At 43.2% G+C, this 27,865-nt stretch overlaps 1 protein-coding gene across 1 annotated transcript; it reads left to right on the plus strand.

Moving 5' to 3' along the window:
* Positions 1-19,922: 19,922 nt before the first annotated feature.
* Positions 19,923-26,707, plus strand: LOC138786357 (C-C motif chemokine 5-like). The gene is made up of 4 exons (XM_069963330.1): positions 19,923-20,278; positions 22,782-22,908; positions 23,182-23,281; positions 23,617-26,707. The coding sequence occupies exons 1-4, from the start codon at positions 20,218-20,220 to the stop codon at positions 23,632-23,634; spliced, it is 306 nt and encodes a 101-aa protein (XP_069819431.1). The 5' UTR covers positions 19,923-20,217; the 3' UTR covers positions 23,635-26,707.
* Positions 26,708-27,865: the final 1,158 nt, after the last annotated feature.

Here is a 27,865-nt window from a genome sequence, read left to right on the forward strand (position 1 = left end):
TCCAGGGCTGGATGAACAATCACTAGATTTCTTCTGCAGCTCTAGTGTTAATATGCAAAAGAAGAGCCCGTGGAGCCTCATCAAAGATTCTCCAAACACAGGACTAACCAAAATATCCTTCGGGAAGGACCCAGCCAAGGGGATGGCTCCTGTAAGGAAACCACCATATTAAGTGGCCCTATAAGTCAATGTAATGACAAGGGAAAAACCAAACCAGAATCCTGCTCCACACGGATGAAGGGCAACACCCCAAAACAACTGACTCTTTAATGAGGTTCCACAGGCTCTTCTTTTGCATATTCATGTTTCCCAGGGAGCAATGCACCTAGGACTTCACTGCATTGAGCGCTTTCACTAGCAGCTGGCAGTGTTGTCGTTTGGCTGGTCTCCTTGAGATCAGCGATCTGTTTCTCTTATGGCTCTACTAGGCATTACTCCCACCTAGCCAGAATCCTGCTCCACACTGATGAGGGGCAACACCCCGAAACAGCTGTATGTGGATGGTTACCTGGCCTTGGTTTTTCCCTTGTCATTACATTGATTTATAGGGCCACTTAATATGGTGGTTTTGGTGGTTTCCTTACAGGAGCCATCCCCTGGCTGGGTCCCTCAGTGCATATCAGTAAGCCCTGAGATGTGCACTGATACTGTCATGCTTAGTCTAGAAGGTGGCTAACTAGGCAATTGCCAAGGACCCTTATTCTTAGGGGACACCAAGAGCCGGGGTCAGCACCTGGCTTACTGGGGCAAGTGTCGGGGCCCACGAGCGTCTAGTTGTTCACCCAGCCACCGGGTACTGCGTCTGACTCTTTTTCTGTGAGCGCCCATAAGGGATGCTCACAGTAATAATGCGGCAGTGCGGAAGGCGGTAACAGCAGCAGCCTGTTCACCCTGCCCCCCCCCCCCCATGGCTATACCCTTTCCCCTGTGGTCGGTGACCTGCCGGGCTGTGAGGGGCTCCCTTGGGTGCTTATCACGGTGGTCCGTAGTGGAGTTGTGACCCACCCGGACTATTGGTACCGCCACCCACATAAAGGGGAGATGACCCAAGGAAGATGCATTTGCTGTGTAGTCCTGTTACCATAATTAAACTTGTCTTTACTTCAGGAATGCTCAATACAGTAGCAGACGATAAACTTTATAATATACTTTGGACATGACTGACAAGACTTGTGCTGAGAGATTGAGAGGTAGTATAGCTGTGCTGGCTTAGTTGCATGCTGAGAAGTAGAGTAAGTTCAGAGAAGTGGAGAGGAAGATGTCACAAGAGTCCCAACCCAAGTAGTAATGTGCTCTGCTGGAACTTTTAGAGGAGAGGTAGAATACTTGAGAATAGAGAGAATACTTGTGCTTGTGTTTTGACCTTTGTCTTTGCACCACCTATTGCCCTACAGTGTTGGATGACCTGTCCTCCTAGGGTGACACAAGCCCCAGACCTTGTTACCTGGGTTTAGCAAAGTGGTCATAACTTTCTGGTTACACCTGCGATGCGAGATAGATTACATAGGCTTCTAGCAACTTTGCTCTTTCCAGATCAGTTCCTCTTGCTTCAGGATACTGTTTAGCACTGCATAGTGTGTAAAAGTGCTGCCTTCAAAAAACGGGTGTCTGTTCTGCCCATGTGTGTCTGTCCACTACCTTGCTTCAGACTACACTGGACTTGTCCTCTCCGTACAGGAACCAGACTAAGACTGACTAAGTGTATCTACACTTCCTCTCCCCATGTGACAACTTCCTACAGGGTATGAAATACCTGCTGTGAGTGGGTGAGAAGAGAGTGTTAAATGGGTTCTGTAATTTGAAGACACTTTTAATACATCATAGCGACACAGCAAAAGTTTTCATCAATCATGAGAATGAGTTGAGGGAAGTCTGGGCTTAGTGCATTCCCTCCCAGCTCTGCGTCAAGTGACCAGTACAGACTAAGGCCATGTTCACATGCTGTAAGAGACAGGCCGGGTCACGGAGTGGCTGGTCTCTGAAAAGATCATCCTGGCCGGTACTGCGGTATGGGCCGGATGATCTTTCCCACCGCAGAGTTCGGCGCATCAGCGCGCGTCCGCTTCAGCACTCCCTACAGCACACTGTGAAGCAAGAGGCCGGGGCCGCTCACTTTATAGTGTGCACTGACATGGTTTCCTACGCCCGCTATTCACTAAATAGCGGTCGCAGAAAACTGACATGTCAGTTGTTTGCGGCGCCGCTTGGGGTCCCGGCTGGAGCATATACTATGAGTATACGCTCTGGCCGGGATCCCATAGACTCCCGGCCAACGTATTTTTTCGTATTAAATACGGCCATTGTTGCAATTGGAAGCAACGGCCATAGATATGCAAAAAAATGCGTTGTATGAACATAGCCTCACAATGTAAATCTATAGGATCGCTGGGTCTCATAGATGCTGAGTGGGGAGAGGAGATAATTCTCCACTCCACATAATGCATACCATCACAGAAGCATAAAGGACATAGTCTGTGAGTTATCTACGCTCCATGAGCTAAAACAATACAAGAATCTCTATCTTTAATATCATGCTCCAAGTCAAGAGATGCAAGAAGAAACTTGTAGCTGTCAGTGAGGATTGGATCTTACATTAACAGGAAATTACAAAGGAGGAGCTAGTCCCAAAATCTGTGGCTCCAAGTGCAACTAAGTATATGATGTGCATCTTAACCTCTTAGCAGCCAGAGAAGCTGCTCATGTATCCTCAATGTATTATATGGGAAATATTAAAGGGGTATTCCACTCAAACATAACTTTTGATATGTTGCTGCCCATGTTGAGACTAACAAGTCCTTCCATACTTGTTATTACCTATTCAGTCTCCTTTCCCCAGTTCTCAGCTGCTGCTTTCTGCTAAATACATAAAAATCTGTGTGTGAGCTTTCCTCTCTGTCTCCCCCTCCTCCCCCCTCCCTTCTGAGATGGCTGGTGTAAACAAGTCCCTGGCCAGCTCTATCTGCAACATTGTAGCTTCTTTGTAATGCCGGGAGGCATAATCTGAGGTCAAGTTACTGATGGTCTCACTGTGACCAATCCTCCCAGCATTACCAAGAAGCTACAATGTTGCAGATAAAGCTGGCCAGGGCCTTGTTTACCCCAGCTGTCTCAGAAGTGAGGGGGGAGGAGGGGGAAATGGAGAGAAAGGCTTATGCCAATATCCTGGAGAAAAACCATGGGAAGTTCCCTCAGCGCTGATGAAATAGGTTTATATGACCTAAGCAAAAGTCTGGTTAACCAAAGAGAAGATGTCACCAACAAAGAGGAAGGGAGTTATGCCAACTGCACGACTATTATTCCAAATTGTGTACACATTGTAGGACTTGAAAATAAGGAATTACAAAATTTTTTATAAAAAACATAAAATGACAAGGTGACTCGAATACATAAAAGCTCATGAAAGATAATAGATAGAATAGACAATGACCAATGACAAAGCACCAGAGGACAATAAAGGAGATTTATCAAATGGTGTAAAATTTAGACTGGTGCAAACTGGACACAGCAACCAATCACAGCTCAGCTTCCAGCTCTGGTGAAAGGAAAGCTGAGCTGTGATTGGTTGCTGGGGGAAGTTTGCACCAGTATAAATTTTACACCCTTTATTAAATCTCCCACAATATGTATAAAAACAGCTGTAACACTGGTGCAACCTGGCCTGCCCATCATAGAAAAAGAGGGGGCTAAACAAGGACCTCATCCCTGAGGAAGTTACCATTTGAAGTGAAACATGTTGGGGTCTAGACATTCTGGGGTCCAGAGAGTATTGGCTCAGACAAGGCTGAGAAGTTCCAAACACTTCCTGGAATAGAGGACAACACCTCCTTTCTCATGACCCCTACAAAACAATTTTTTTGTGAAATCTGTCATTTACCTTATTATTTTATACTTACTGTATATCTATCCAGCATATTGCACGCTATCTAGATATTGTGTTGTTTGTCTTTTTTGGGGGGGCACATAACTGTCATGCCATAGTACTTTACAGGTGGACCCATTAGCCCTAAGGAATTAGCAGCTGGTTGAGATCTTGACATCCCCCACCCTTACCCCCCAGGGTACACTTTGTTCACACTCCATTTTTTAAAGTGGAAAAGAAAACAGCCCTTTTTTATAATTATGGATGTAAAATATTGTCATGATTGTTATTTACGGCCAACCTTATTAAAAACTATATAAAAAAAATCATTGTTTTTAATATTTAACAGAAAAGTCCCATGAAACTAAAAAACTACAGGAAGGCAGGAGGGTGCAGGAACAATATTAACAAAATATACTTACCTATCCTCATGCCCCGTGGCGTCGCTCCCGAGATTCACTGATAGCTGCCGGTCTCAAGCAGCTCCTCCCGCCTTCCGAATGTGACTGATCAACTGTCCACTCAGCCAATCAGTGACTGGAACAGGACACCACAGGCAGTCGATCAGCTGGGCCGTGACATTGTGGCTGGAGGAACAGGGTACATGACGTGCCCAGATGCCAGCTGAGAATTATAGGTGGCAGCCATCAGAAAGACCCAGGGATGACGCTTCGGGGGCACCGGGACAGGTAAGTATCCTTTCTTTATTTGCTTTTTTAGTCTTAACAATTGTTACTTGCATATTTTATCATATAGTCTATGTGCACCACCTTGGTTTAACCCTTCGAGAAGCATAGGATTGCATAAATCTAACAAAAAAATGGTATGGATATGTGTAATATGTTAAACCTAAATTCTTTCAACTATACGTTAGAGTTCGGTGAAGACCTGACACCCTGGACATTGACATCTGGCTCAGTCTTGTATCTCTGCTCCTCACAGACACCAAATATATCGAAACTTGTATAATACGCTGCTTAAAATACTGAAGGGAGCACTCAATGATCTCGATAAAAATTATTCAAAGTTGAAAAAAAAAATATTTTCATTGAGAACAAAGTGACAGCGGCCAATGGGAACCAAACTGGCAATCAAAATAAAAAGAATTAAATTACAAGTAGATCCGGTTTGCGTGAATTTCATCATGGCAACTCTTGTAACTCAGTAGAGTATACGGCCCCCATATGCCTGTATGCACTCCAAACAACATGGATTAGGGCATCGGAGAGGTACTGGACAGTCAGTGGTGCTACAGGGAAGCATCAGATGCAATGAAATTTACCCGACCACAGGTTCCCAACTGGATTATCTGGAGGACATGATGGCCAGTAGAGATGATCGAACAGTGGGAATTTGAACTCGAACCATTTTATTTAATATGGTTGGCGTTCGAACGAACCTGAAAATTCCCGCTGTTTGATCATATCCAATGGCCAGTCGAAGGCAACAATGCCTTCCTCATCCACAAATTATCTATACACTGTGGCCACATGAGATCTGGCATTGTCTCACATCAGCAACTTCCCACACTGCGCCAGAATAAGGTCTGACTATGGCTCTGAGGAATTCAATCCAGTAACAGCAGTCAGGGTAAATACCGTGTTTCCCCAAAAATAAGGCAGTGTCTTATATAAATTTTTGCTCCCAAAGATGCGCTTATTCTTTTTTTCAGGGGATGTCTTATTTTTCCATGAAGAAGAATTCGCATCTCACATGCACAGCAGGGACAGGGCGTACGGTATGGCGGCTCCTGGCCACCAGGGGGAGCTCACAACAGCACACTTGTACAGCACAGCAGGGACAGCTTATGGTATGGTGGCTTCTGGTCACCAGGGGGAGCTCACCAAAGCACACTCGTACAGCACAAAAGGGACAGTGTACGGTATGGCAGCCTCTGGCCACCAAACAGAGCTCACCACAGAAAACTCATACAGCACAGTAGGGACAGCGTACAGTAGGGGAGCAGGCGACGGGATAACCGCAGACTTTGTGCAGCTCTACATCTAGTGGTAGGGGACAGCAGGAATGGTGACAGGCGATGAGCCTTGCCTGCACATTTTCAAGTGACGGCCACAGAAGCGAACATCGGGGTTGGCGGCAGGTGACGGTTTTCATGTCCTGCATGCAGCTGCTCTGCAATAGACAGTGAAGGTAGGGGGCAACGGTGGCGGATAAAAAGAATCCCAGCTGCATGTCCTAGTGTTCTGTTTGGCGGGCATGCTTCCAAACAAAAGCATTGCTAGGTCTTACATTCGGGAAAGGCCTTATATTTAGCAATTCAGCAAAACCCCTACTATGTCTTACTTTCAGGGGATGTCTTATTTTTGGGAAAACAGGATAGGTTGTAGGGTTTCTGTAACTTTCCAAGTATATGCTTTCTAGCCCACTACCAAAGCTGTCATGCTGGATGATATTGCAGGCGGTATAACGTTCCCCGCCCCATCTCTCGACTTACCCGAGCTTCCTGGAAATCTGAGTAATTGTCACTCAACTTTTCTTCAAGTCTGAATGGCATATTTCTTAAGAGCAAAGGCAATAGAATCGCATAACTTAGTCACCACAGCCGCCCACCTTTCCTGATTCCGGGGTACAGTCCCTCATTCTCTGGAAAGGTCTCTGTATTTCATCAGTATTCTGACATCTGCAGCCAACTTCCTTCTTTTCTTTAATTCTTTGCGTATTTATTAATTCTCCATTTCTGCACATTTTCTACATAAAAAAATGGAAATACCTTTTTTTTTTTTTTTTTTTTTTTAATTATGCGGGCTACAGTATATTTGCTGACTTTCAGCTTTAGCAATAGGTTTAACCCCTTCAAGACAGAGTCCAATGATGCACAGATGTCCGGGTCATACTAATGCAATGTTCTTCCTCGCCTTCTAAAAGCCATAGTGCTCTTATTTTTCCACCTACAGGGCTGGGGTGTCATTTTTTGCGCCATGATCTCTACTTTTTATTAATATCATATCGATGTAACAGAAAACTGTTTATCACTTTTTATAAATTTTTTTGATATATAATTTAAAAAAATCAGCAATCCTGGTGTTTTTTTTTTTACTTTTTTTTTTTTCTCCGTTTACGCCGCTCACAGTGGGGGAAAAGTAATGTTATATTTTAATAGATCGGACGCTACGATATATAATATGTTTATTTATTTCATTTTTTTTTTTATATTTTTATTTTTATAATGGGCAAGGAGGTGTATTAAACTTTTGTTGGGAGGGGGTTATAGGTGGGTTTTAATATTTTTAAAAACTTTTTTATTATTAAATTTTTTTTAAAACACTTTTTCTCATTTTAAAACATGACATCATTAGATTGCATATACTGATCTATGCTATGCCATAGTATAGCATAGATCAGTGTTATTGGCGATCTGTGCATAGAGCCTGCCTGAGAGCAGACTCTACACAAAGAATGCCGATCCGACAGGATGGAGGTAAGTGACTTACCCCAGCCCATCGGCCATGCTGCGGGGGTCCCGATTAGAGATGAGCGAACCGGGTTCGGGTTCGAGTCCATCTGAACCCAATGGTTCGGCATTTGATTAGCAGGGGCTGCTGAACCTGGATAAAGCTCTAAGGTTGTCTGGAAAACATGGATACAGCCAATGACTATATCCATGATTTCCACATAGCCTTAGGGCTTTATCCAACTTCAGCAGCCACCGCTAATCAAATGCCGAACGCTCGGGTTTGGATGGACTTGAACCCCAACCCGGTTCGCTCATCTCTAGTCCCGATCAGTCAGTGACAGGAGCTTGTCCTGTCATTGAGCTCCTTAAACGCTGTGATTGCTATAGATTGCAGCGTTAAAGAGATTTAATGACAGGCAGCTGCAGGATCGCAGCTCCCTGTCATTATGCTGGGCTCCCGGGACACTGATGTGAGCAGGGCCTCTCTCACTGCAGCGGTCCCGCACACATCTACAGCCCCTCTGACAGGAACGTGTATATACATTCCTACTGCACGGGGCTTGTGCAGTGGGAACGTATATATACCAATTGCTGATGTGAAGGGGTTAAAGGGGCTTTTCCGGGAAAAAGTATACTGATGATACTGGATTATGTGGGTCTTTGCTACAGACAGTGTGATTGGCTGATACTTCCTGCATATCTAGATGAAAACAGGCAGCGCTGCTGTACAGGATCGGGCACCGTCAGGAGGGACACAGTGGACATGACCGTGTTACATGGGAGGTGGTGCAGACAGGCTGCCACGTGAGGGAAGAGGCAAAGGTTATAAAACTCACATCACTTTCATACATAATTCTCTGTCACTTCCACTCATGGTTTTGACTAACAGTAAAACTAATGAAAAGAGAACAGACTTATTCTTGGTTTTGGCTAAAAGTACTGACCGAAATACTACAGAGAAAGACAGGAAACATTGGGTACAGTACTGATCCTAAAGCTCAACCAAAAGCCATTCTCACCGAAACTAAGAATAGGGCCTCATGCTTTATTAACTATAACCACCAAGCTTTTACCTCACGCTTTATAAACTATAACCACCAAGCTTATACCTCACGCTTTACAAACTATAACCACCAAGCTTATTACCTCCCTCTTTATAAACGATAACCACCAAATTTATTGCCTCACGCTTTATAAACTATAACCACCAAGCTTATACCTCACGCTTTATAAATATAACCACCAAGCTTATTGCCTCCCACTTTATAAATGATAACCACCAAAATTATTGCCTCACGCTTTATAAACTATAACCACCAAGCTTATACCTCACGCTTTATAAATTTAACCGCCAAGCTTATACCTCACGCTTTATAAACTATAACCACCAAGCTTATACCTCACGCTTTATATATATAACCACCAAGCTTATTGCCTCCCACTTTATAAATGATAACCACCAAATTTATTGCCTCACGCTTTATAAACTATAACCACCAAGCTTATACCTCACGCTTTATAAACTATAACCACCAAGCTTATTCCTCACATTTTATAAACTATAACCACCAAGCTTATACCTCACGCTTTATAAATATAACCACCAAGCTTATTGCCTCACACTTTATAAACGATAACAACCAAATATATTGCCTCACGTTTTATAAACCAAACCACCAAGCTTATACCTATATATTTGTAATTGACTTCTATTTAAAAATTTCCAGTCCGCCAGTACTTATCAGCTGCTGTATGTCTTTCAGGAAGTTGTGTATTCTTTCCAGTTTGACGCAGTGCTCTCTGCTGCCACCTCTGTCCATGTCAGGAACTGTCCAGAGCAGGAGAGGTTTTCTATGGGGATTTCCTACTGCTCTGGACAGTTCCTGACATGGACAGAGGTGGCAGCAGAGAGCACTGGGTGAGACTGAAAAAATACACCACTTCCTGCAGGACATACAGCAGCTGATAAGTACTGGAAGACTGGAAATTTGTTAATAGAAGTAAATTACAAATCTCTGGAACTTTCTGGCACCAGTTGATTTGAAAGAATTTTTTATTTCGTGAGTTAACACTTTAACTATTTATTAGAAACACATGTCAGTCAATCCTTTTTTAAGCTGGTATATGTATTACATAGGATCTCAGCCTTTGGCTTCATCGTCTGTACTATTAGTATGCCAAATGCAGCAATTATTTACCAGTCATTGTTACCAGACAAAACAATAGAACGTTCCACAATTGCCGTATAGTTTATCAGTAATAATAATATAATATAATTTATCTGATAAATCTGCTCTCAGACTGAAAGTTCTCACTTCCCCTTCTTATTGTGATACTGGACAATTTCCCAAAAAATCCCTGTGCTAGATGGGACTTTCGACTTCACTCACAGAGGTCGGTTTGGTTAGATGCCGAGAGCGCATTTCAGGAAGGCTCCGCGGCCGCCGCAGTCCCGTCCCTGCAGACAGAGGAATCCCTGAAGATCCCAAAGAGCAAAGACAGAGAAAGTCCCTTCCGCAAGATGCAGTTATTTACATGAACTCATCATATTTACAGATGGGAAACAAATGTACAATGTGTCAGTAACATGAAGGGCAATGGGGCCTATGGTGGGGGGTGGGGACCCCAGGTACCATGGAGAACAGGGGTAGAGGCCTTCACCACCTCCAGCTCTTTCTGCATTCAATTGCATAGGGAATGTGTCATCAGAAAATTATTTATTGTATAAATAAAGTTTTTATGTTAAGAGTTTTTGGTGACATTTTCTCTCATTTTCCATTTTTTTTTATCTATATTATAAAATAATCCTGAGATCTTGCAGTTTTCATTCTCACCACTGGGGCTAAAACTAAGCTGAGACTTCCTGTTGTGTCTGTGGTGATAAGAGGAGGCTGCTGTAAAGTGATCTGTACAGCATTGCAGCGTCATGTGACACCAGTAGATAGAGAAGACAATAGCAGCTCCCTGTGGAATGACCTCTTCACAGGTCACAGAGTGCGCTCAGTAATGTCTCACATTCATCTCAAGGGGACAGGGTTTGTCTATTGTTGTCTATGTCTGTGAAGCTTGCTGTAAAGCGTGTCACTAAATGCTGTTAAGAACAGCCCAGGCAAGATGGCCGCTCCCATCACAATGTACAAAAAGTAAAATTAAAAAAATTACAGTCAGAAAATAGAAACTGATTAGAATAAACGATCAAGTTGTAGTATCTGACTCTAATCAGTAAAAGAAAATATAGGTGACACATTCCCTTTAACTTTTAAAATATAAATCAACAGTAGATGTGAAATAAGGCAAATTTGTATTATACTTTTACAAAGCTGAACTTACTAGAAATCCAGGTCCAGTCTCCTGAAGGCAGCTATACTTACTGTATCCAGGTTCAGTCTCCTTAAAGAAGCTATATAACAGCTGTGCTTACCGTATCCAGGTCCAGTCTCCTGAAGGCAGCTATATAACAACTATACTTACTTGTATCTAGGTCCAGTCTCCTGAAGGCTGCTATATAACAGCTATACTTACTGTATCCAGGTCCAGTCTCCTGAAGGCTGCTATATAACAACTATGCTTACTTGTATCCAGGTCCAGTCTCCTGAAGGCAGATTTTCTGACTTGTGCTGGTTGAAAAAAAGAGACTACACAGGAATTTCGGCCAGTACAGAGAGTCACAGCTCAATATGTCTGTCAATCACATGACTTCTCTCTGTGAGCGCTCAGATGACCTTGGAATACACAGGACTTCCTGTTTTCTGACTGTCTACTGTTTTTTGAGAAAAAAAGAGTCAGAAAACAGGAAGTGCCGTGTTCTCCGTGATAACTAAAAAAAATAAAATAATGAATGTAAATTGCAAACTTGCTTTATATCACATCTACTGTTGGTTTAGATTTTGAAAGTTACAACTGGTCATTCAGCACTTCCTGAGATGCTAGGACGCTCTAACTGTGATACACAAAGCAACAGATGTTCCATGGACGAGAGCAGCAGGAATGTAGACCGAGTATTATGGGTTGTTTTTGTTTAGTTTTTTCAAAGTTTAAAAATAGCTTTAATTATAATCAACCACAAACATACAGTATACCGTATCCCGCCTTACAGTGCTGACTGGAACACCGTGCGGTAATATGAAGATATAAATGGAAGTCACCCAGGAAAGAACCATCAGACCCCCAGGCTGCCATATTCAGGGGAATCTGACCATGGAAGCCACTGTTTAGTATTTTCTTAATTATTTAACAAGTATTTTTATTACAAAAATATTTCACTCCATCAACTTATTCTGCAGAACACAGTGTGATTCCCCATAATGTCACATATGTACACACAATGCAGGTGCTTTTCTGTGACTAAGATAAAAAATCAGTCCAACCTGATTGTAAACACCGAACGAAACCCCCAATGCAACACGCCTGCAACTACCGAGGACTGGAACAAAGTCACCAGCCCGTCAGTAATTATATTAACCTGCAGAGTAAAGATAACATGTCAGTTTTGGTGAAAATACATAAATAAATTAATATTGAATCTGTAAAATAAATAAATAGATAGATCGATATATCTCACTAGCCCGTCAGTAATTTTAACCTGCAGAGTAAAGGTAATATGTCAGTTTTGATTAAAATAAATAAAATTTAGTAAATTAGTATAAACATTTATATAATCAATATAATATAATGTATATATACATATATATATATATATATATATATATATATATATATATATAGTGGTACTTTGGTTCAAAAGTAACTTGGATTAAGAGCGTTTTGGCTTAAGAGCTCACAGTTTTTCAAAATTGTGACTTGGTTTAAGAGCATTGCTTTGGTGTAAGAGCTCCCTGTACTGGGTGGGAGCAGGAGTGGAGGAGGGGCATGGTCTGCATAGCGGGGTCTACAGCCCTGTACTATGACCCAGGAAGTCTCCCTCACCTTCCAAATCATAGCAGATCCACTTCAGGCTGGGGCTTACATCAGGGGACAGGACTGTGGAAGTAATCTCTCCATAGCTGTAACCTCTCTCTGCCTGCAGTCTCTGTCAGCCCTTGTGTTTTCCATCCTCTCCATTACTGTACAGTAACTTATAATACCACAGATTCTGCATTTCTATGATTTCTTATGGGAAAATTTGCTTTGGTTTAAGAGTGGATTTGGATTACAAGCGCCGTCCCGGAACGAATTATGCTTGTAATCGAAGGCACCACTATATATATATATATTCTAAAGGGTTAAAGGGATAAGTACCTATAGTAGAACATACGTGAGGGGTAAAGAAATAGCATCTGACATCTTACACCGTATGTTCCGTATGGAATTTACAAGGTTCCAGAGACCTTAGTGCAGGTGATAGAAGCCTCCTCCCGCAGAGAAGTTATGTGACACTATAAGAAGATGTAAAAGCTCCGATGAAATTAACTCTCCCAGAAAATACCGAACACTAAACAGCTAATTGATAGTAAAAAAAAAAAAGTCTCTCCAGATCATTGTAGCTGGAGGCGTAAACTCTACGCCAGTGATATGTGATACGGCTCAGCAGTGACCTGGTACAGTGACCATGCACGGCCGCCTCACATGGAAGAGTTTACTGCCTGACACTGACATCATTACACCGCGCCATGCTGTGCCCCTGACTCCTGCATTATGGCCTATACAAGACGGCTGTCTGCAACATGAGGAGCTTGTTACCTAACGCTGAGAAATCTATCAATATATCCAAGAAGAATCATCAGGGAAGAAAAACAGCAGCAGTCTAGTAGTAGCTATAACAATGCCTCAAATCTGTACATTGTACAATATTGTTCCACCAGTCACAGGAAGGATATGCTGAGGATATGCTACTCTATGGGTGTCGGCAGGGCTACTCCATATCCAGGCTGCCAAAAATTAATCTGCATGGTTCCATAAACTAGAAGTGACTTGTTGAGGATTCCTTGTCTAAGCCCCCCCTCCCCGGGCCGCTGCCTTGGGGTCACCTTTCAGTCCCTGCCATTCAGTCCCTGACCACCTCCTGCCACCTTCTCCCCCAAAATATCTGCTCTTTTCTCACCCCTGACTCAACAAAACTGCTGGTACATACCCTCATCACCTCCCTCCTGTACTAATGGAACATCCTCCTCTCCGGCCTTCCATCTAACACCTTTGCTCCCCTCCAGTCTATCCTTAACTCTGCTGTCCAACTAATCCCCCTCTCCCCTCGCTTCGCCTCTGCCAATCCCCTCACTGGCTCCCGTTGCCCAATGTATTCATTTTTAATTGTCTTCCACCTCATACAAGGCCGTCCACAACCTGTCGCCTCCGTACATCTCTGACCTGATATCCCGCTGCTGTCCCACACACAACCTCCGATCCTCCAATGACCTTTGTTTCTGCTCCCTTCTTGTTCATACCTCACACAATGGCCTCCTAGATTTTGCCTGAGTCTCCCCCATACTCTGGATCTCACTACCCCAACACATTCGTCTCTCATCCACCATCAACACCTTCAAAGGTAACCTAAAACCCATCTCATACACTAGGCAACAACCTACAATAATTCTGCTCCACACTGTGACCGGCTGCCCTTTACCTTCTGTCTCTCTAACCTTACCTCATAGATTGTAAGCCTTTGTGGGCAGGGTCCCCTATTCCTATGGAAGCCCTCGCGGGCAGGGTCCCCTATTCCTATGGAAGCCCTCGCGGGCAGGGTCCCCCTATTACTATGTAATCCCTTGAGGGCAGGGTCCTTACTCCCTATGTAATCCCTCGTGGGCAGGATCCCCTATTCCTATGTAATCCCTCGTGGGCAGGGTCCTCTCTCCCTATGGAAGTCCTCACAGGCAGGGTCCTCTCTCCCTATGGAAGTCCTCACAGGCAGGGTCCTCTCTCCCTATGGAAGTCCTCACAGGCAGGGTCCTCTCTCCCTATGAAAGCCCTTGCAGGCAGGGTCCACTATTCCGATGTAATTCCTCATGGGCAGGGTCCTCTCTCCCTATGTAAACCCTGACGGGCAGGGTCCTCTCTCCTTATGTAAGCCCCTGTGGGCAGGGTCCTCTCTCCCTATGTAATCCCTTGCCGGCAGGGTCACCTATTCCTATGTTATCCCTCGTAGGCAGGGTCCTCTCTCCCTATGTAAGCCCTCGCAGGCAGGGTCCTCTCTCTCTATGTAAGCCCTCCCGGGCAGGGTCCTCTCTCCCTATGTAATCCCTCGTGGGCAGGGTCCTCTCTCCCTATGTAATCCCTCGTGGGCAGGGTCCTCTCTCTGTAAGCCTTTGCAGGCAGGGTCCTCTCTCTCTATGTAAGACCTCGTGGGCAGGGTCCTCTCTCTCTATGTAAGACCTCGTAGGCAGGGTCCTCTCTCCCTATGTAATCCCTTGTGGGCAGGGTCCTCTCTCTCTATGTAAGCCCGGGCGGGCCGGGTCCTCTCTCCCTATGTAAGCCCTCGCGGGAAGGGTCCTCTCTCTCTATGTAAGACCTCGTGGGCAGGGTCCTCTCTCTCTATGTAAGACCTCGTAGGCAGGGTCCTCTCTCCCTATGTAATCCCTTGTGGGCAGGGTCCTCTCTCTCTATGTAAGCCCGAGCGGGCTGGGACCTCTCTCTGTAAGCCTTTGCAGGCAGGGTCCTCTCTCTCTATGTAAGACCTCGTGGGCAGGGTTCTCTCTCTCTATGTAAGCCCTCCCGGGCAGGGTCCTCTCTCCCTATGTAATCCCTCGTGGGCAGGGTCCTCTCTCCCTATGTAATCCCTCGTGGGCAGGGTCCTCTCTCTGTAAGCCTTTGCAGGCAGGGTCCTCTCTCTCTATGTAAGACCTCGTGGGCAGGGTCCTCTCTCTCTATGTAATCCCTCGTAGGCAGGGTCCTCTCTCCCTATGTAATCCCTTGTGGGCAGGGTCCTCTCTCCCTATGTAAGCCCTGGTGGGCAGGGTCCTCTCTCTCTATGTAAGCCCGAGCGGGCCGGGTCCTCTCTCTGTAAGCCTTTGCAGGCAGGGTCCTCTCTCTCTATGTAAGACCTCGTGGGCAGGGTTCTCTCTTTCTATGTAATCCCTCGTAGGGAGGGTCCTCTCTCCCTATGTAATCCCTTGTGGGCAGGGTCCTCTCTATGTAAGACCTCGTGGGCAGGGTCCTCTCTCCCTATGTAATCCCTCGTGGGCAGGGTCCTCTCTCTCTATGTAAGCCCGAGCGGGCCGGGTCCTCTCTCTGTAAGCCTTTGCAGGCAGGGTCCTCTCTCTCTATGTAAGACCTCGTGGGCAGGGTTCTCTCTCCCTATGTAAGCCCTGGTGGCCAGGGTCCTCTCTCTCTATGTAAGCCCGAGCGGGCCGGGTCCTCTCTCTGTAAGCCTTTGCAGGCAGGGTCCTCTCTCTCTATGTAAGCCTTTGCAGGCAGGGTCCTCTCTCTCTATGTAAGACCTCGTGGGCAGGGTTCTCTCTCCCTATGTAAGCCCTGGTGGGCAGGGTCCTCTCTCTCTATGTGCGTTCTTCCAGTGAGTGCCGATCAACTTGAGAAATGGTTTTATAGACCACAACCACATATGCAACACCAAGGGAGTAGAGAAAGCATCACGGGATCGGTTCAGGGTTTGATCGGCCCACCTGAATATCAGGGTGTCCTTTAGCAGACCCGGGCACTGCTACAGCCAATGTCCCCAGGAAAGGGAGTAACATACAGAGCTGATATGGAGTCAGATGCCTCATGGTGATTTACAAATTGCCTCTCTGACCTTATTGAGGATAGATTGTGATAGATGGCATCAACGCTCTTTATAGAGAGAGGTGGCTTCAAAGAATGTTTTCCTCCGGTAGCATTTAAAAAAAAATTTTTGGGTTCTTGAAAGCTTAAAGGGGTTCTCCAGCACTACAAAAACATGGCCACTTTCTTCCAGAGACAGCACCGCTCTTGCATCCTCCTGGCCGTGGACGTTCACACCTAGTTCCCCCCAGTGCACTGAAGCAGCTCTATTAATTTAGTACCTAATTACTCCAAAACAGCAGCACCCAGAAAACTAAGAGCTCCGGAACAAGGAGGTAGGCGGCTACACTGAGATATCAGCAGGTTCTTTTACCTTTAAGAAGTTTAACAAGAAAAATATTTTTTGTAGAGTAGCGAGGACAGAAAGCTGTAATCGATCGGCTGTGGTTTGTTTTATTTAGTGTGCACATGGTCTTATACTGCGATATGTTACAAGGATTACAATTACATATGAAGATCTATGAGGTGGTAAAGTCATCGCTCATTATCGGATATATGATCTGTTTTGTCACAGCCATCAAAAAGAACACGAGAACCAATCTCAAAAGGTTTACATGGCAGGAATGTAGAAAACTGGCAAGGAAATCCTGTTTGTCACACGTCTAACTTCAAATGACTGTAAGCAGTGGTGTAGCTACCATGATGGCAGACCACGCAAGTGCTACGGGCCCGGCGAAACATGGTCTCCCTTTATGGTACTCCACTCTCAGAGCCCCCCTTCCCCTTCAGATCGCAGCAGCACCACCTCCTATCACCCCGGAGGGGGACAGCACCCCCTGATCACAGCAGCACCACCTATTACCCCGGGAGGGGACAGCCCCCCCCCCCCCCCCCCCTGATCGCAGCAGCACCGCCTGTCATAGCAATGGAACAATGGAAGTTAGTATGGGATTCGGAGATGTCACACCACTAACAGCAACACCCCCACCCCACCCCCAGGACAGTAGGAAGTAGTGTATTCACAGTCTGGAGAGCAGGAGTGGTTTTCTATGGGGATTTGCTCCTGGTCTGGACAGTTCCTGACATGGACAGAGGTGGCAGCAGAGAGCACTGTGCCAGACTGGAGAGAATACACCACTTCCTGCAGGACATACAGCAGCTGATAAGTATGGGAAAACAAGATTTTTTTTTTAATAGAAGTAAATTACAAATTTCTGGCACTTTCTAGCATCAGTTGATTTGAAACTAGCCCTATAACAATTACAATATAGTACAATACTGGTCATAAAACACCACCAGTTATATGACTATTATCATGGAGGATTAGATTATTACCATCACCGTTACTATTATTATATTATCAGCTATTGTTTTCCAGCACAAAAACCTTCCACTGCGCTGAATTCACCTCTGCCGCTTCTGTTGCATCCTATGTGTTACTTCCCGCACTCCTCCGGATACATCAGGATGGATGGAGGATATTTTGCTCAGTATTCTGCACAGAGTAATTTTTTTTTGTTGATCATGGAAATTCCCTGTCTCAGAAAATGTTCTTAGCAGACAAAGCATCTTCCCCTCTGAAAGAAACAAACATCAAGATGGAGGATGGCTCCCACCGCCAGCTGGGAAGGAAGACCACACAAACCGGGGGGAGTCACAGAGAAACGAAACCCAAGTGTTTCCTGCCGAGGACTAATAACCTTCATGTGATAAAGTCATAGAGGATAAGCGTGATAGCTGAAGGGTAGTGTAGTGTATATGTAAGGAGACCCATCATCTGCTGGAGCAACTCATCCAATAGGAAGGCTGGGTGCGTTTTTGCAGTCCGTTTAAAGGTTCACACAAAAAAAAATAAAAAATCTTTTAAATCAACTGGTGCCAGAGATTTGTAAATTACTTCTATTATTGGTGTATACTCTCCAGTCTGACACCCAGTGCTCTCCAGTGCTCTCTGCTGCCACCTCTGTCCATGTCAGGAAATCCCCATAGAAAACCTCTCCTGCTCTGGACAGTTCCTGACATGGACAGAGGTGGCAACAGAGAGCGCTATGTCAGACTGGAAAGAATACACCACTTCCTGCAGGACATACAGCAGCTGATAAGTTTTGGAAGACTTAAATTTGTTTTAAATAGAAGTTATTTAAAAATCTGTGTATTTTTCTGACACCTGTTTATTTTTAAAAAAAATATTTTTTTTTTTTATCTCTCGAGTACCCCTTTAACAAGTGTAAAAAAAACGTAAAACTCTTAAAGCAACCTTGTCTTGTGTGGTCAGAGATCCTCTATATGCTGTCATTTTACTTGCTTTGGCTCCTCACCCACTGTCTGTTACCATGTCTAGCGTCTTACCGCCCAGGGACTGTTTGTAATATTCAACCATAAGGAGGCATAAGCCTTTGTTTCTGCTGCATACAAAAAAATATGGTGCTAAAATCTACAGTCCCGACACCTACAGGATCCGCAGCAGATCTGCAGATTTGATGGTGCAGATTTGATGCTGTGTTCAGTTAGTAAGATCAAAAAATCTGCTGCTGATACGGTGTGTGTGAAGCTACCCTTAGGGTGCGTTCACACGTACAGGATCTGCAGCATATCTGCAGCAGATTTCATGGCACAGATTGGATTTCCCTTAAATCTGCAACTTCAAATCTGCGCTATCAAATCTGCTGCAGATATGCTGCAGATCCTGTACATGTGAGCGCACCCTTAGGCTATGTTCACACTACGTATATGTGACATATACGTGTTAAACTCCGGCTGGGAATTTACACAAGTTGCGGCCGGCTACGTACGTACCGCGAACTTACGCCCGTAGTCTACTTACGCTTCCCGAGCGCCCTACGTAGCGATCTGACAGCGGTCTTTTACTTGGAAATCTTCGCCTAGCCCCGGACACCCCACAGAACCTTTTGGATCGGCACAAAAAGCTGCAAAATGAAGAAATCACCACTACGTACGGGACCGCATGTTACGCTACGGGCGTAAGTTACGGCATTTTCGTATGCAAACAATGGTCTGGTTAATTTTTTACGCCGCCGCGTATGATCCGGGCGTAAGTTCATACGTAGTGTGAACTGTGCAGCCGTACTTAGTATACTTTCCATTATACGCAAACTACGTAAGTCTCCAGCCGCTTATTCACAGAACGCGATACGTCTGGAGACTTACGTAGTGTGAACATAGCCTTAGGGTGCATTCACACCTACAGGATCCTCAGCAAATAAGCAGCAGATCTGCAGCAGATTTGATGCTATGTTCAGTTATTTAAATGAAATCTGCTGCGGATCTGCTGCAGAAAATCAGCTGCGGATACGGTAAGTGTGAACGTACCCTTAAAGGGGTTCTCCAGCGTTAGAAAAACATGGCCACTTTCTTCCAGAGACAGCACCACTCATCTGCAGTTTGGATGCAGGCTCTGTAACTCAGTTCCATTGAAGTGAATGGAGCTTAATTGCAAACTACACCTGATTTGGAGACAAGAACGGTGTTGTCTCTGGAAGAAAGCGGCCATGTTTTTCTAATGCTGGAGAACACCCTTTAAGCATTTTCCATGTACAAAAACTTGGTCTTGCAATGATTTCATGTATTCCAGCAGTGTTCCTCCATCCTAGCATCCTCTAGGAGTCGTTGCTTTGTAGGTCCAGGCTGGAGCTGCACACTGACTAGTCATATGGCTCCCCCCCCCCCCCCCCCATTGCTATATGTAGATATTTATGTGTCTGATTCTACAATTACTATGACTTGTGAATGCGATGACGACCACAGAGACTACAATGTTCTTACAAGGGGGTTACATGTAGTCAGCGACCAAAGGGTCCTTGCCCCCCAGTGTGACCCTCCATGCTGCGCCCTGACATTGTTTCCCAGTAGGCATCAGATAGAGACATCTGTCTTTTTTATTAAAAACATGCGACCCCTCCTCCTATTTCTGCAGGAGAGGAACCGTCCCTTAAGCCTGACCGGATTGTGCAGAGGAGACACTCATTTTTGCTGTAATTATCATAGGGGATGAGGGCGATGAGCAGGAAACCTCCCAAATTTACAGGGGAAAACTAGAAAGTAAGGGGAATTTTCAAATTTGTAACAACCCCCCCCCCATCTATAACAGGAGGAGGAGGGGGATACTGGACAGCTAGCCCTCTGGCACTGCATGTGTGTGTACTGGGGCGGGGTGATATATTGCAGAAATGAAAGTGAAGTTTAGGATAAATACAAGAACCTGGATGTCAGAGATCAGAGTGTGAAAGCCTCGCAGAGCGGATCTATCCCCATCACAGTCCTCGCTCCAAACATGTCCCCAACCACCCTCCTCGTGGTCCTCACCGTCGCCTTCATCTGTGTCATCAGCCACGGTAAAGACTGGAGTGCTATATTTTTTATACTATTATTATACTTTTTAATTTTTTTATTTCTATATTTTTCTATATTTTTTTTACTATTATTACCCTTTTTTTTACTGTGTCCATTTTATATTTCTATATTTTTTATACTATTATTATACTTTTATTTTTTGTTATATTTCTGTTTTTCTATATTTTTTATACTATTATTATTACCCTTTTTTTTACTGTGTCCATTTTATATTTCTATACTTTTTATACTATTACTATACTTTTATTTTTTGTTATATTTCTATGTTTTTCTATATTTTTTATACTATTATTATTACCCTTTTTTTTACTGTGTCCATTTTATATTTCTATATTTTTTATACTATTACTATTATTATACTTTTATTTTTTTTACTTTGTACATTTTATATTTCTTTGTTTTTCTATATTCCTACATGTTTATACTACTATTATTATTATTATTATTTTACCTTTTTACTTTGTACTTTTTATATTTCTATATTTTTATGCTATTGTTATCATTATTATACTTTTATCTTTTTACTTTGTACATTTTAGACTAGTCTGTATATAAACTTGCTGTACATAGAGAGTGAACCATTTGGCTGCATAGTGGAGAAGCTTTGCCTATCCTATGGCACAGTTGCCTAAATAACAATTCCTCAGGGTACGGTTAGGATTACAGTCGGTCTTTGCTTGTTGTGTGGTTGTGCCAATAGTAACATGCAGGGCTGAAGGGGCAAGGTCCACTACCATGGTCTCCAAGCTGGGGCTCTCCAGTTGTTATAAAACTACAACTCCCAGCATGCCCTGTCTGAGAACAGCTGGAGAGCCCATGGTTGGAGGTCACTGAGAAGGTCTGTGTTAAAATGCCCCATGTAGATAGGATTGATATCCTAGACAGCACTGTAAAGATCTGATTGCACTCTATGGGATTGGGTAGGATTGATGCATCAGGCTGCTCTGTATGAACAGGAGCAATCTATTATAGTGGGAGCAGATGTAGGCAGGCAGCTCTGTGGTCTTCATTGTATTACCTGTTTCCTTATATCTAGTGATTTGCTGTCACCAGTTTTCTCAGTCTATTAGTGTGATGTTCTCTTCCCTGATGTGCAGTTCTATGTTTCCCCCCCTATCTGTGATGTCCAGGGGGGTTGGTACTAATAGATCAGTCAGTGTGACCCGCTCTCCTATGTAAGGGCAGATTATTACAGCTACAGCTCCATACTCCAGGATATTAAACAGCATGAAGAAAAATAATAATAATAATAATAATAATAATAATAACCTCAGACTCGTGGGTCTGTGTAGTCGGAGTTCCCATTAGCCATAGCCCAGGTTTAGGCTGCTAGAAGCATGGCCTATATAGCCGCATTATAAACAGATGACGTATCACTATAACCTTATCTAAGAACTATACTGTATTGTTTACTATGTGTAATAAATTCTCCAGCCTTGCGGTATTGTTTATAGCGCTGTGTTATCTCAGGGATACATTGTCATCTATCCCGGCAGAGAAACAAGAAGCTGCGGTGTCAGTCATGGTTACTTTATTAGACCAAAAGGTTTCAACACAATTCCAGTATCAGTGTCACTAATATATATGATAAGTGTGCATGACTCTATTACTGCTACTTACTAAAGTCCATGGATACAGGTGGGGACCTGTATTATACTCCAGAGCTGCACTCACTATTCTGCTGGTAGGGTCACTGTGTACATACATTACATTACTTATCCTGTACTGATCCTGAGTTACATCCTGTATTATACTCCAGAGCTGCACTCACTATTCTGCTGGTGGGTCACAGTGTACATACATTACTGATCCTGAGTTACATCCTGTATTATACCCCAGAGCTGCACTCACTATTCTGCTGGTGGGGTCACTGTGTACATACATTACCTTACTTATTCCATACTGATCCTCAGTTACATCCTGCATTATATTCCAGAGCTGCACTCACTATTCTGCTGGTGGGGTCACTGTGTACATACATTACTTATCCCGTACTGATCCTGAGTTACATCCTGTATAGAGATGAGCGAACCGGGTTCGGGTTTGAGTCTGCACTCACTATTCTGCTGGTCAGGTCACTGTGTAAATACATTACATTACTGATGCAGTATTGTACTCCAGAGCTGCACTCACTATTTCATTCCTTATCTTGTACTGATCCTGAGTTACATCCTGTGTGCAAAACCACACACAAACTGGGAACAAGAGGGGAGCCGTATCTGGAAGAAATCATATATGTTTTTTTTTAATCCTGGATAACCCTTTTAAGATCACTTCAAATTATCAGAGCAAACTGTGCAGATACTGAACAAGCAGGAATTACTGGGAACTCAGCAGAATTGTGAATTCAGCTCTGAGGTCATTCTGGGAGTAGTAGTCTCACGATGGCTATGGGTCGGAGACCACTGGTTTAGACACATAACACATATTAAAAAGTAATTGTAAACTTCCAAACAACTACATTGAATATTCTCCTTTTTGCAGTGTCTTCCTCTAATCTCATGACGTCTGACTGCTGCCTGAGGACCAAGGACAAGGAGATTCCTTACCAGAATGTCAAGTGCTACTTCAGGCAGACTACAGCAAAGGGCTGCAATATTGATGCCATTGTGTAAGTGTCCAGCTAGATAGTATGTAACCTATAAAGTAATAACATATCTTATAAGATAAAACGTCTTCTATTCCCTATTATGCTTCCATGTAATAACATATCTTACAAGATAAAACGTCTTCTAATCCACTTTCTTACATGCTTTTTGGATTAAAGTCCAAATGTTGTCTCTCTTACTATCGGCAGAGGTGGAAGGAAGGGAGAGGGGCTAATATTATGATTTGGGTCAACATGAACTGTGTAATGAATTAAATTTACTTTCTTTCTATGTAGATTCATCACCCGCCGGAACAGGCACCTGTGCGCCCCGACCAACTTGCAATGGGTGAAAAAATTAATGGATAAAGTAGACGTTCTCAAGCCACAGTACAAGGTAGGTTTAACTGTATCATACTGACTAATCTTGCCAACATAAAATTTTTTAAGATGTCTCCAGTTTATTATAGCATAGTCACTGACTAATAAAAAAATAAATTAAGCTCCTTAATTTATAGCATAGTCACTGACTAAAAAAAATTAAGCTCCTTCCCTGCATGACTGATGTATAAAACCAGCAGGGAGGGGTGGTGGAGGGAGGAGGCATGCATGCTGCAGCTCAGCCCAGTCTCTATGTCACTTGAGCTTAGAAGGAAAACATGATTTTATATAAGAGATAGGTGAAACATTTTTTTTATACACGATTTGCATTGTGTTTTTTTTTTCCTATAGAACAATTGTGGTCGCTAAACCTTACCGGGTATTGGCTATTGGAGGCGCTAGAGGAGCGTGAGAAAGAAAGTATGAAGGGTGGAGTCCGGCCTGGACGTCGTTCTGTGCCCGTTTTCTTCCATAATGTAAATCTGCTGATATTCCGGCCTTTACTGTCTATAGTAACCATTATATTCTGTGACGCTCTATCTCTGGCGCATCTATGGTACTGGGAGCTAAGCCAGAACTTCAGTATAAGCCTTGGTGTAATGCCACATATGTAATTTGTTACCATTATATTACATTCTAATACTACATGGCAAGTGCAGATTAGTGACGCGTTTCATGTCGTTGCGATAATTACTGTAATTCTGTAAAATTTCTTGCTGTGGCTTTGAAAAACTAAGGTGGGAGCACTTCTTTAGGATTTCCTTGTCTAAGGGTTAGATAGGCCGGGCCTTAAGTTAACATGTCTTACTATGCTTCATTTGCCTTTGCTAGACAGTGTGTATTACCGCATCGAGGCTACAATAGACAGACAGCCTCTGTAATAAAAATTAATTTGTCTTATTTAAATTGGTTGTACAGGATTACAAACAGAAACAGTGCCACTCCTGTTTACAGGTTGAATGTGGTATTACAGCTCAGTCACATCAATCCATTTGATAGAGTGAGGTAACATTATGCTCTCAACCCATTCATAGGAGGGGTGAAATCACTAAGAATGAAGCCTCTCTCTTCACTAGAAACCAGTGACAACACTCAGTCCGGGGGTCTCCAACTCGGGCCAGGAAAAAAAGGCCACACATAGAAAATAAATTTAAAGTTGACAGGCTGCATCTCTTTCAGATTCTAGACAAAACAATCCAAATTTTTTTAGTTATTTGTAGCAAAATAGCACTAATTCTGCTGTGCCCCCATATAGTAATTAGGTGCCCTTGTGCTGCAATATAGCAATGAGGTCCCCTATGCCTCCATATAGTAATTAGGCCCCCCTGTTCCCCATATAGTAATTAGGCCCCCTGTGTCCACATATAGTAATTAGATCCCCCTGTGCCCCCATATAGTAACTAGGCCTCCCTGTGCCCATATAGTAATTAGGCCCCCTGTGCCCTCATATAGTAATTAGGCCCCCTGTGCCCCCATATAGTAATTAGGTTCCCTGTGCCCCATATAGTAATTATGCCCACTGTGCCCACATAGAGTAATTAGGTCCCCTTGTGCCACAATATAGTAATGAGGTCCCCTATGCTTCTATATAGTAATTACTAGTATAGTAATTCACCTTCCTCTGTATAGGTGCATTAGGCTGCACCCTCCTCTGTATAGGGGCATTAGGCTGCACCCTCCTCTGTATAGGGGCATTGGATTTGATGATTCCTTACATTTCATGATTATGCCGCTTTCTATTCTTCTGAACTTTTTCTTTTAATACTGAGTCACTTTAATGTTATAAACAATGAAAATGAGAGAAATGTGAATGGTCCCCCCCCCCTTCCCCCCATGAGTCTCTGCCTTGTGACAGTCATTGAAGAACATCTTCTTTAATGATTGTGGCTCACATAGTATTTTGAAGTTTATATATTTTCATTCTTTATTATATTTTTATATAGGATTTATATTTTCTTCATGTTAATATTTCACTGTCTTCTGGATTACTTGGCAGCTTTGGTTTACAGAAGTGGACTGGAATGTGTCTTGATGGTAGAACTCGACCCTGACCCCTTGTGGTCAATAGTATAAACACCACGTTCCATATTGTTGCTACTTCTCTTTTACTGTAAAGAATCCTTTCCTATATGGGCAATAAATACATCTTTCCTCCTTCTTGTTTACTGATTTATTATACCGACTCCCCCTATATAATACGCAATCTGGTATTGGTCATGTCCCAGTTACTCATACAGTAGGGGGTCGCTACTATTCCTGAACACCTTCCTCCCTTCTGATACCAAAGTCAATATATCTCTTGTTTGATGATATGCAGGGACAATACATGGTGCAATAATTAGTTGTCATTGCAGAATTTTAGTGATAGTAATTCTCCCGACTGACGTTGGTTTGGCCCCTTAGGCTGAGTTCACACTGCGTTTTTGCAATGCATTTTTTTAAACCGTTTTATGAAGAAAAAAAAAAGGATGAAAAAAATGTATGCATTTGTGCATTTTTAAATTGACTTCCATTATTAAAAAAAAAACGGTTAAAAAAAATGGATCAAAACGCATCAGTTTTTTAGCGTGGTTGACCACGTTTTGCTCTGTTTTTGATCTTTCTTATATTGGAAAAACGGATCTAAATGGACGTACATAAACGGAACAATTTTTTCATCCGTTTTTGCATAAAACGGATGAAAAAAACAGATTACAAAAAAAACGCAGCGTTAACCCAGCCTTAACGCTTCTCGCTAATCTAAAGTTCCATCTCCTTCCCTTCCTATATTACCTGATCACACTTTTTTTCCCAATATAGTATACACAGTGTGGGGGCCCTTTGGAAGGATTGTTAAACCCCTATAAAAATATAATTTTAACTTGCAATTGTGAGATTGTAAAGTTTAATGAAATTAAAAAAAAATTCACAAATTTTACCAAAATTTTCCCGAATTGCTCTTAGTCCTCTGTTCTTGAATACAGTCACCAACAGGGCAACACCAATTATTGGTTCAGTCCACATTTAGACATGATATCGGGGGAGATTTATCAAACATGGTGTAAAGTGAGACAGTCTCAGTTGCCCCTAGCAACCAATCAGATTCCACCTTTCATTCCTCACAGACTCTTTGGAAAATGAAAGGTGGAATCTGATTGGTTGCTAGGGGCAACTGGGCCAGTTTCACTTTACACCATGTTTGATAAATCTCCTGCGATGTGTAGTATGGAAACTGCGCTCATAACGTCAAATCGTAGCTTGGTAACTTCTGTTTTTCGCTTTTGCTCAGTTGTGAATTGTAATGCATTCTCATCCTACAAGCTCCAGGCAGCTCATCCAGGTATATCCAGACACACGATCATTTATAGAATTGTTTTTTACAATGATGTTTTATGGTTTGGGGTTTTGATACGCTGTACTATATGTGATTTCAAATAAATAAAATAATAAGTAAATAAAAAAATGAGTTTTGATTTCTTGGTTAGTTTGATTCCCAAAATCAAAGGGGTACTCTGGCAAAAAAAATTTTTTTTTATAAATTTAAAGTAAACTGTAATTTACTTCTATTTAAAAGTTTCCAGCCTTTCCATACATATCAGCTGCTGTATGTTCTGCAGGAAGTGGGGTATTCTCTCCAGTCTGACACAGTGCTCTCTGCTGCCGCCTCTGTCCAGAGAAGCAGCAAATCCCCATAGAAAACCTCTTCTGCTCTGGACAGTTCCTGACAAGGACAGAGGTGGCAGCAGAGAGCACTGTATTAGACTGGAGAAAACACATCACTTCCTGCAGGACATACAGCAGATGATGAGTTTTAAAAAAGAAGAAAATTACAAATCTATATAACTTTCTGAAACCAGTTGATTTTGAGTACCGCTTGAGCTCAAAACTGCTCCCAGCCTTATACAGAGGCCACGGGCTACGGGAAGTTACCAGGCAGTGTCCAAAGCTTTCTGTATTGAGAGCTTCATTAGCCTTGGAGATTACAGCTCTGCAGAATTGTGAATGGCTCTGTGGATTATAACGTGGCCTGTGATTCCAGATAAAATTTGGAATCCACTATAAAATTTGGTTCTGAGAAAATTCCTTTATTTTATAGACAGGTAGAGGGAGATTTATCAAACATGGTGTAAAGTGACACTGGCTCAGTTGCCCCTAGCAACCAATCAGATTCCACCTTTCATTCCTCACAGACTCTTTGGAAAATGAAAGGTGGAATCTGATTGGTTGCTAGCGGTTGCTAGGAGTTTCACTTTACACAATGTTTGATAAATCTCCCTCATATATATATATATATATATATATATATATATAAAAATTATATTAGGGTGACGACAGTCAAAACATTTTTGTGCAAATTTAAAGCAAAAGTGCCCATCAGTTAAGGCCCAGTAGTACACGAAACGATTATCGTTGAAAGACAAACGACTTAGATAGCAACGATCTGCTGTCGTCGCTCCATGGGATAGGACTGTGTTATCTACTATGGACTGCCTGGACGATCTAGCGATCACCCGGGCAAACCCCCCCCCCCCCCCCCGCCCCGCGCGGCCCCCTCTGCACTCACCCGCTCGCTGCCATCGTGTGTAGTAGCGCCGGCAGCGAGTGGGGAACAAAGAGCTAC

The sequence above is a fragment of the Dendropsophus ebraccatus genome, chromosome 3, assembly GCF_027789765.1.
Source record: "Dendropsophus ebraccatus isolate aDenEbr1 chromosome 3, aDenEbr1.pat, whole genome shotgun sequence".
Lineage (NCBI taxonomy): Eukaryota > Metazoa > Chordata > Amphibia > Anura > Hylidae > Dendropsophus > Dendropsophus ebraccatus.